Raw genomic sequence first — 11219 nt, forward strand, 5'->3', positions numbered from 1 at the left:
GAATGAGGCATAAAATACACTGAACAAAAATATAAACACAACATGTAAAGTGTTGGTCCCATGTTTCATGAGCTGAAATAAAAGATCCCAGAAATGTTCCATAAGCACAAAAAGCTTATTTCTCTCAAATTCTGTGCACAAATTTGTTTACATCCCTGTTAGTGAGCATTTCTGCTTTGCCAAGATAATCCATCCACCTGATAGGTGTGGCATATCAAGAAACTGATTAAACAGCATGATCATTACACAGGTGTGCCTTATGTGCAGTTTGGTTGTACAACACAATGCCACAGATGTCTCAAGTTGAGGGAGTGTGCAATAGGCATGCTGACTGCAGGAATATCCACCAGAGCATTTGCCAGATAGAGAAATTAACATTAAATTACCATAAGACGCCTCCAATGTTGTTTTAGAGAATTTGGCAGTATGTCCAACCGGCCTAACAACCGTAGACCACGTGTAACCACGCCAGCCCAGGACCTCCGCATCTGGCTTCTTCACCTGCGGAATCGTCAGACCAGCCACCCAGACAGCTGATGAAATTGTGGATTTGCACAACCAAAGAATTTCTGCACAAACTGTCAGAAACCGTCTCAGGGAAGCTCATCTGCGTGCTTGTCGCCCTCACCACAGTCTATACCTGACTGCCGCTCAGCATCGTAACTGACTTCAGTGGGGAAATGCTCACCTTCGATGGCCACTGGTAAGCTTTGAGAAGTGTGCTCTTCAAAAATCAATCCCAGTTTCAACTGTACCGGGCAGATGGCAGACAGCGTGTATGACGTAGTGTGGGCAAGCGGTTTGCTGATGTCAATGTTGTGAACAGAGTGCCTCATGGTGGCGGTGGGGTTATGGTATGGGCAGGCATAAGCTACGGACAACGAACAGAATTGCATTTCATCAATGGCAATTTCAATGCACAGAGATACCGTGACGAGATCCTGAGGCCCATTGACGTGCCATTCATCCACCGCCATCACCTCATGTTTCAACATGATAATGCATGGCCCCATGTCCAAAGGATCTGTACACAATTCCTGGAAACTGAAAATGTCCCAGTTCTTCCATGGAATGCATACTCATGAGACATATCACCTATTGAGCATGTTTGGGTGTGTATGGTGTCTTGTTACATGAAGGGTGTGTTGCTTTTAAATTACATGAAGGGTATGTTGCTTTTATATTTTTTGTTCAGTATAAGTCTTCAATTGACAAACAATAGCTTGGATATGAATTGCAATTGTGACGCACTAATGCAGAACTCTGAACCCTGCGGCAATGCATATCATCACCACTTTAGGAGTTCCACCTGCTCCTTTGTGTTAAGAGGGAAAGCAACATTAAACCCACATTCAAATCAAACAGTGGATTTAAAAAAACACGGATTACATTGTGAGGAATAGCAAGTTGGTGAATGGACCCCTGATAAAAACTTTGGAATAACAGTTGAGTTGTAGCTCTGGGTGGTTTCCCAGTGACCCCCAGAGTTGGAGAGCAATGGATTACAAAAAATAGATTACTGTAATCTGTTAAACAAACCAGGTGAAGCTGGTTAAGAGAATGCAAAGAGTGTGCAAAACTGTCATCAAGGTAAAGGGTGGCTATTTTGAAGAGTCTCAAATATATTTTAATATGTATCATTTTTTGGTTACAACATGTAACCTTTATTGAACTAGGGAAGTCAGTTAAGAACAAATTCTTATTTACAATGACGGCCTACCGGGGAACAGTGCGGTTATTGCCTTGTTCAGTGAGGAACGACAAATTTTTACCTTGTCAGCTCGGGGATTCGATCCAGCAACCTTTCAGTTACTGGCCCAATGCTCGAACCACTAGGCTACCTGCCACCCCAAACAATGATTCCACATGTGTTATTTCATAGTTTTGATGTCGTCACAATTATTCTACAATGTAGAAAATATTAAAAAATAAAGAAAAACCCTTGAATGAGTAGGTGCATCCAAACTTTTGACTGGTACTGTACATTTTTGTCTTCTTCTAATACCTGTTAAGGGGAAAGTAATCTTAAAGTAACTGAATGTAATCATATTACATTACTGAGTTTGGGTAATCTAAGAGTTACATTACTGATGGTAACTAGTAACAGTAACTGTAACTGATTACATTTAAAAAGTAACCTACCCAACCCTGGTGACCCCATAGTACAAAAACACCAAGAATATTGTTTACAAATGTTATTATAGTAGGCTAAATGCTATTATATCTTATGTTGTTAGCAAAAATACTCAAAATACTCCTATGTTTTCCTAGCCTCTATTATCGCCTGCCTTGATAACATTATAACCAACATCTTTTCAGTCCTACAAGCCAGCTGTAGGGCTATAGTCTACATACAATATTATATTTATAACAGCTTGGCACCAACAGGTGCATTAAACAACCTGTGTAGTGATCAGTCCCTGCAATGATTAAGTAAGATTATATAATACTGTTATCACATCAGACCTAACGTTATTTTCTCTCATTTTATCTAGACTATGTCGTGAAATTATTGGCTAAACCACTCATCGACAGGTGTATGCAAATACGGTAGGTACTTTCATTTTCTCACCCGTAAACATGAGAAAGGGTAACGAACGTTATTACCATGAATCGTGGAGGTTCCCTCACGTCGTCAATCGGGATGACGACCAGTAGAATCCCTGCTATTCCCAGTAGCAGGAACACGGCCGGGGCTATGACTTGACGGTACTGGGTACTCATGAGGCTGCCCTGTCGCTTTTCACACAGAGACCGACAACGAGCCAGTTGCTGGTGCCACAGCCGTTGCCAGGAAAAATAAGAATAACAGCGAACCCATGCATGAGGAAAGCGAAAGGCTTGAGTGGGAGAGTGCAGATGTGGGCTTGGCCAGACCCATTGTCCTATCAACACATGCCCTGATAATTTGATATGTTTTCATGATAGACCCACAGCGGTGGTAAACACACCAGTGATAAAAACCTGAATTTACTCTGGAGAAGAGATTATTTGATTGAATGACAGTGTTGAGTAGGATGAAAGTCCTAAAGGGGACCAAATATAATTGTTTTGGATACTCACTCAGAGGGTAAGTAATAGAGAATCCAACGAGAATGCATATTAGAACAGGTTATAAAATGGCATGTCTAGCCCTGCAGCTAGTTTAAGGTGTACAGTAACCACCAACAAACTACATCTCTACAGTTAGAAATACACTGAAATGCCAAACAAGGACTACTAGGCCTATGATGTTCACAGTGAGTTGATGACGTCATGTTGGTATTCACATTAGTCACATGTAACTTTTGTTCAGCTGAAGTGATAACAGAACCATGTCATAAAGGCCAGAAGAATGCTTTCTTTTTACCCATAAATGTTCCTTCAGTGGTTGGAAGACTTCTTCTTTTTTGCCATTCACTCCCCATTACTGTTTTCTCTCTAAGAGGCATTCTGGGTAATATTAAATGCAGATTGTCAGCCACATCTGAAAGGATGGTGTAATGGTGCCCTGCAGTTGGTCTGAAGCTACAGATGTCTCCTCTGGTCATGATCGCCATAGAGTGAGAGTGAAGTCTGGAAGGACACACACACAACAACACCATGCCGCCATTTGATATTTTGATCATATTAGCCTACTGCAGGTCCACACACATGTAATAGAAACATGTTTCCTGTTAAAATACCATTAGGAAAAATACCATTAGGAAGAAGACTATAAGTCACCCTCTTGTGGCACAATGTTGTCATCACAACTTCTTTGACGAATCAGGTAAAATTGTGATAAATAAGAATATCAAGCTAATTGACAGATTTTGATCGATGATGCAAAACTTCAACTCTTGATTGGTAAAAATGTTCGCTCTGTACTTGATATCTCTATTGGTCAGGTTTTGCTGCCCTGAAAGAGTGGAATAATTCCATATCAAGATCAATATAAATGCTAGACTTTTGAAAAAGTTATGACCTTAAATCTTTGTTATATGTACTATATTACTGTCTTTTTATTTATCGCCATTTGAAATGTTTCTCTAATTTGAACCAGTAGAGGGTGCTACTCTCTCACAATTCTGTGTGAGGCAACCTACAGGCATACCCTGGTCTATGCTTTGAGAAAATTACCCAACTCTGGTTAATTCAACCACAACGGAACCAGCAGTAACCTACATTCCATGTCTATCTTCTTCATTGGTGTCCATGCTTCTTTCAACGCAAAGATCGTGAGACTAACCATCCATCAATATAGCATGGCGACCTGGGTTAAAGGCAGCTGTCAGATCGATACAAATTAGGCCTATGATTCTGCTCATCTGCCTGCAGATGTCAAATGATTCATTTTCAAAGGAGATTGATTTTCAAGAGAGGAATAGAATGTCACACCTCCCAGGGAGTCAGTGACCTCAGGTTGTGTGTTTGCTGAGGTTTCATTTTGATGAAGAGGAGCTGTGCTTTCTAGTCTGTCTTCAAAGGCTGAATGAATGTGTGGTTTGATTGGCATAGGTAATCTATAACATCATTTAAAACCAGTTTCAAAGTATATACAGTATGCTGTTTGATGTGTCCCAGAATGTCCAGCAGTACAATATAATTTATCCAAGCCTCCCCAATACTTGCTCTCCAGTGTGGCGAAGACAGTGTGTGGTGTGGTGTTCATGCCGAACTGTAGATGACACTGGAGCTGGTAACATGTACTGGAGTTGGGCGATGGGTGAGACGCACGGGTGTTTGATTGCCTGAACAGAGCAGGGGGGAAAACATAATATAAATGGCGTAGAGGTGAAGAGGTTAGGAACATAATTCTGAAATGCACAGATAAATCAGGAGTGTCCAGCCAGTCAGGCAAGGCCACTCCTCTCTCCTGCAGGACCAGCTCTGGTCCAACCAAAAACAACCTGATGTTTCCTCTCTAAGAACAACACTGTCACTGTTCCATCCCCCGGGCCTGGTACCAGGTCCCTGAGGACTTACATAGGCTGCTGCTGCACATTGGAAGGCCAGGGCACTGGGAGGGCGTTCACACCTTGTTAAGTTTTACAACTTGTGCATTTGTCAGTCCCAGTCCTCTATTGCCCCTGTGACTAAGGCAAGCCTTTGAAGTGACTTTCTCCATGGAGCAGGGTGATGGAGAACGATGATCCCTTATGGATGTGAATAATGCAACATTGCCGACATGCATACAGCATATCGGCAAGGGACACAGGCAGACAAGATATACTATAGGAGAACATTTTTTTTTCGTCCACTTGAAAAGTCATATGAAGAGACGGAAATTAATCAACAAAGTGTAAGAAATCATGTCTATACTGTACAGTTTGCCAAGTCGAATACATTTAAGTAGAACACAAATAGACAGAGGTAGTTTCATCAACGATAACAACTACGTTATGTCATTACGCTGACACTTTTATGAATAGTCCCTTATAAGTGATGCATACTGTAAGACAGGGAGCAGAACTAATGGAGCTATTGCATACCACACTTGTCAAGCTATGGAATCTTTGGGACTTCTAGAGGGTTCATCACTAAAGTCTACTAATCCATCTATTGCATGCTGGAATTTTTTGTGAAAAAGTATTTCTATGTAAGGAAAGTTCATGGTTTCCATGTAGGACATGTCAGTTGTGGCTTGCATGGATTGCTTCACTTTTGTTCTGAAATTCTTTCCCTTTTACCTGTACATGCAGCCTGGTCTCATAGACTAGACCTAACATAGTAAATGTAAATCCAGCACATTTAAATGAGTATGATATGTTACGTTTGGTATGGTTACAGATGACAGAAGGTTACTTGATGCAAAAACAAAAAGAGGGTGGATGGGTGGGCGTATAACATGAACGTCTAGCAACCCAATGGTTGCATGTTTGAATCTCATCACAAACAACTTTTGCATTTCAGCAACTTTTCAACTACGTACTACTTTTTAGATACTTTGCAACGACATAGCATGTTGGCTAACCCTTCCGTAACCTTAACCCTTTAACCTAACACCTAACCTTAACTAGCTAGCTAACATTAGCATTAGCCACCTAGGAAAAGTGGGGATACCTAGTCAGTTGTACAACTGAATGCCTTCAACTGAAATGTGTCTCTGCATTTCAGTTGAAGGCATTCAGCTGAAATGCAGAACCCCTCTGAATCAGAGGTGCAGGGGGCTGTCTTAATCAGTGGGTTAACTGCCTTGCTCAGGGGCAGAACGACAGATTTACCTTGTCAGCTCAGGATTCAATCCAGCAACCTTTCGGTTATTGGCCCAATGCTCTAACCACTAGGCTACCTGCGTAAGCAACAACAAATTGGAATTCATAACATATCATACATTTAGCAAATTCCTAATTTATTGTACGTTTTGCAAATTCGTAACCTACTGTATCGTAATTTGTAACATTTCATACGAAATGGATAATAAGACATCCACAAATTAATACATACTATTCGGGTGTCACGTCCTGACTAGTATAAGGGTTATTTGTTATTGTAGTTTGGTCAGGACGTGGCAGAGGGTATTTGGTTTATGTGGTTCGGGGTGTGTGTATTTATGTAGAGGGTAGTTGATTTATGTATTCCGGGTTTTTTTGGTCACTGCTCTATGTTAGTCTATTTCTATGTTCTTTCTAGTTAGTCTGTGTCTATGTTTAGTTAATTGCGGTATGGACTCTCAATTGAAGGCAGGTGTTGTCTAGTTGCCTTTGATTGAGAGTCCTATATATTAGGGTGTGTTTGTGTTTGTAATTTGTGGGAGGTTGTTTCTTGTTTTGCCTGTGTGAGCCTTACAAGACTGTTTTGTTGTTCGTGCATTTCGTTTTGTTGTTTTTGGTGTTCTTGTTATTTAAAATAAATATCAAGATGAGTATCCACATTCCTGCTGCGTTTTGGTCCTCCATTCCCGACGACAACCGTGACATCGGGGGAAAAACACAGGAGGCTGCTGAGGGAAGGACAGCTCATAATAATGGCTGGAACGGAGCGAATGGAATGGCATCAAACACATGGAAACCATTTGTTGGATGCATTTTATACCATTCCACCAATTCCACTCCAACCATTACCACGAGTCTATCCTCCCCAATTAAGATGCCACCCTCCATCATGAACAACTTTGGCATTTTAGCTACTTTGCAACAACTTAGCATGTTAGCTAACCCTTTCCCTAACTCTTTTAGCTAACCCTTCCCCTAACCCTTTAACCTAACTCCTAACCTTAACCCTAACCAGCTAGCTAACATTAGCCACCTACAGTGGGGGGGGAAAGTATTTGATCCCCTGCTGATTTTGTACGTTTGCCCACTGACAAAGACATTTTAATGGTAGGTTTATTTGAACAGTGAGAAACAGAATAACAACAAAAATATCGAGAAAAACGCATGTCAAAAATGTTATAAATTGATTTGCATTTTAATGAGGGAAATAAGTATTTGACCCCCTCTCAATCAGAAAGATTTCTGGCTCCCAGGTGTCTTTTATACAGGTAACGAGCTGAGATTAGGAGCACACTCTTAAAGGGAGTGCTCCTAACTGCAGCAAGTTACCTGTAAAAAAGACACCTGTCCACAAAAGCAATCAATCAATCAGATTCCAAACTCTCCACCATGGCCAAGACCAAAGAGCTCTCCAAGGATGTCAGGGACAAGATTGTAGACCTACACAAGGCTGGAATGGGCTACAAGACCATCGCCAAGCAGCTTGGTGAGAAGGTAACAACATTTGGTGCGATTATTCGCAAATGGAAGAAACACAAAAGAACTGTCAATATCCATCGGCCTGGGGCTCCATGCAAGATCTCACCTTGTGGAGTTGCAATGAGCATGAGAACGGGGAGGAATCAGCCCAGAACTACACGGGAGGATCATGTCAATGATCTCAAGGCAGCTGGGACCATAGTCACCAATAAAACAATTGGTAACATACTACGCCGTGAAGGACTGAACTCCTGCAGCGCCCGCAAGGTCCCCCTGCTCAAGAATACATGCCCGTTTAAAGTTTGCCAATGAACATCTGAATGATTCAGAGGACAACTGGGTGAAAGTGTTGTGGTCAGATGAGACCAAAATGGAGCTCTTTGGCATCAACTCAACTCGCCGTGTTTGGAGGAGGAGGAATGCTGCCTATGACCCCAAGAACACCATCTCCACCGTCAAACATGGAGGTGGAAACATTATGCTTTGGGGGTGTTTTTCTGCTAAGGGGACAGGACAACTTCACCGCATCATTTGATGGGGCCATGTACTGTCAAATCTTGGGTGAGAATCTCCTTCCCTCTGCCAGGGCATTGAAAATGGGTCGTGGATGGGTATTCCAGCATGACAATGACCCAAAACACACGGCCAAGGCAACAAAGGAGTGGCTCAAGAAGAAGCACATTAAGGTCCTGGAGTGGCCTAGCCAGTCTCCAGACCTTAATCCCATAGAAAATCTGTGGAGGGAGCTGAAGGTTCGAGTTGCCAAACGTCAGCCTGGAAACCTTAATGACTTGGAGAAGATCTGCAAAGAGGAGTGGGACAAAATCCCTCCTGAGATGTGTGCAAACTTGGTGGCTAACTACAAGAAACGTCTGACATCTGTGATTGCCAACAAGGGTTTTGCCACCAAGTACTAAGTCATGTTTTGCAGAGGGGTCAAATACTTATTTCCCTCATTAAAATGCAAATCAATTTATAACATTCTTGACATGCGTTTTTCTGGATTTTTTTGTTGTTATTCTGTCTCTCACTGTTCATATAAACCTACCATTAAAATTATAGACTGATCATTTCTTTGTAAGTGGGCAAACGTACAAAATCAGCACGGGATCAAATACTTTTTTCCCCCCACTGTAGCTAACCACAACAAATTGAAATTCGTAACATATCATAAGTTTAACTATTTCATGCCATATTGTAGGTTTTGCTAATTCGTAACATATATGAATTGTAATTCTTAACATATCATGCGAAATAGATGATGGACTCCCACAAATTAATAAATACCATACGAAACATAACCACAGGAGGTTGCTGAGGGGAGGACCCCTCTGTCATGGTTGTCGAAAGGAGAAGCGGACCAAAGTGCAACGTGTGTGTGTCGTTCCACATTTTATTTTCACTGTGAAACTATGCGATACATAAACAATAAACTGAACTAACAAAACAACAAACCGTGACGCAGAGGTGAAACATACACTACTCAAAAATAATCTCCCACAAACCCAGGTGGAAAAAAACCCTACTTAAGTATGATCTCCAATTAGAGACAACGAGGACCAGCTGCCTCTAATTGGAGATCATCCCAAACAAAACCAACATAGAAATACAAAACTAGAACATGAACATAGAAATACAAAACATAGAAAAACACCCCGTCATGCCCTGACCGACTCTACCATAGAAAATAACATCTTACTATGGTCAGGACGTGACACACTCATAACATAATAACACTTTTTTGGTTACTACATGATTCCATATGTGTTATTCCATAGTTTTGATGTCTTCACTATTATTCTACAATGTAGAAAGTAGAAAAATAAAGAAAAATCCTTGAATGAGTAGGTGTTCTAAAACCTTTGACTGGTAGTGTACGCAGAGGAACTTAAACCTTTCTACCTTCTCCACTGCTGTCACGTTGCCACCACTACCGCGTCGGTGGCACTGTATTGTCCTCAAAGCGGGCAAAGAAGGTGTTTAGTTTGTCTGGAAGCAAGACGTCGGTGTCTGCGACGTGGCTGGATTTTGTAGTCCATGATTGTCTGTAGACCCTGCCACATACATCTCGTGTCTGAGCCGTTGAATTGCGACTCCACTTTGTCGCTATACTGATATTTAGCTTGCTTGATTGCCTTGCGGCTACTCTGTTTGTATTCTTCCATATTGCCAGTCGCCTTGCCATGCGTAAATGCAGTGGTACGGACTTTCAGTTTTGCATGAATGCTGCCATCTATCTACGGATTCTGGTTAGGGTCGGTTTTAATAGTCACAGTGGGTACAACATCTCCTATACACTTCCTTATAAACTCACTCACCGAATCAGAGTATACGTCGATATTATTCTCTGAGGCTTCCCGGAACATATTCCAGTCCGCGTGATCAAAACAATCTTGAAGTGTGGATTCCGATATTGGTCAGACCAGCGTTGAATAGTCCTTAGCATGGGTACTTCCTGTTTGAGGAGCAAAATGGAGTCATGGTCAGATTTGCCGAAAGGAGGGCGGGGGAGGGCCTTGTATAAACCGCGGAAGTTAGAGTAACAATGGTCCAGTGCTTTTCCAGCGAGAGTGCTACAGTCGATATGCTGATAGAATTTAGGTAGCCTTTTGATCAAATTTGCTTTGTTTAAATCCCCAGCTACAATAAATTGAGCCTCAGGATTTATGGTTTCCAGTTTGCATAAAGTCCAGTGAAGTACCTTGAGGGCCGTCGTGGTATCGGCTTGAGGGGAGATATACACGGCTGTGACAATAACCGAAGATAATTATTTTGGGAGATAATACGGTCGGCATTTGATTGTGAGGAATTCTAGGTCAGGTGAACAAAAGGACTTGAGGACCTGTATGTTGTTACAATTACACCATGAGTCGTTAATCATGAAACATACACCCCCGCCGGTGCGATGTACTGAGAATCCAGGTGGCTGTACCGACTCCGACAACATATTCAGAGAGAGCCATGTTTCCATGAAACAGAGCATGTTACAATCCCTGATGTCTCTCTGGAAAGCAACCTTTGCCCTGATTTCGTCAACTTTGCTATCTAGGGACAACTGTAATTGCTGCCAAAGGTGATTCTAACATGTATTGACTCAGGGCTATGAATACTTATGTAGATTAGATATTTCTGTTTTTCATTTTCAACAAATTTGCAAAAATTTCTAAAAACATGTTTTCACTTTGTCACTATGGGGTATTGTGTGTAGATGGTTGAGATAAAAAATAAATATAATACATTTTGAATTCAGGCTGTAACACAACAAAATGTGGAATAAGTCAAGGGGTATGAATACTTTCTCAAGGCACTGTAGGCCCAATATGCTATATTTCTATCAATGATAATAATACACATCTTCTAGATTTTATGGTGTGCTTCTAACTGTTTTATGATGAGAGCACCAGTGTTACCAATGAAAAATGTGAAATTAGAGTCCTGATCCTGGTCAAATTGGTCTCAGTAAAAAGAAAGTCTTTGAGACAGCATGACTGAAGGATTTTGAGGTGCTCCAGACAGGACAAGCCAACAGGATCAGGTTTCCCTTCACTTGTTCTGGAAATGGAA

The 11219-nt window shown here is 41.5% G+C and overlaps 1 protein-coding gene across 2 annotated transcripts in view; it reads right to left on the reverse strand.

Annotated features, from left to right (window-relative positions):
* Window positions 1-3191, reverse strand: part of LOC106580000 (ectonucleoside triphosphate diphosphohydrolase 2) — a 13016-nt gene extending 9825 nt beyond the window's left edge. Inside the window, exons 1-2 of one of the 2 annotated variants that reach the window (XM_014160531.3) lie at window positions 3064-3191; window positions 2608-2772 (exon numbers count right to left, since the gene is read on the reverse strand). In XM_014160531.3, the coding sequence (XP_014016006.3) occupies window positions 2608-2724 (117 nt within the window). In that variant the 5' untranslated portion in view covers window positions 2725-2772; window positions 3064-3191. Of the gene's footprint in view, window positions 1-2607; window positions 2928-3063 lie in introns of those variants that run through there. The other variant, XM_014160530.3, reaches the window with a different exon arrangement.
* Between the last annotated feature and the right edge of the window lie 8028 nt (window positions 3192-11219).

This window comes from Salmo salar, chromosome 20, assembly GCF_965601325.2.
Source record: "Salmo salar chromosome 20, fSalSal1, whole genome shotgun sequence".
Lineage (NCBI taxonomy): Eukaryota > Metazoa > Chordata > Actinopteri > Salmoniformes > Salmonidae > Salmo > Salmo salar.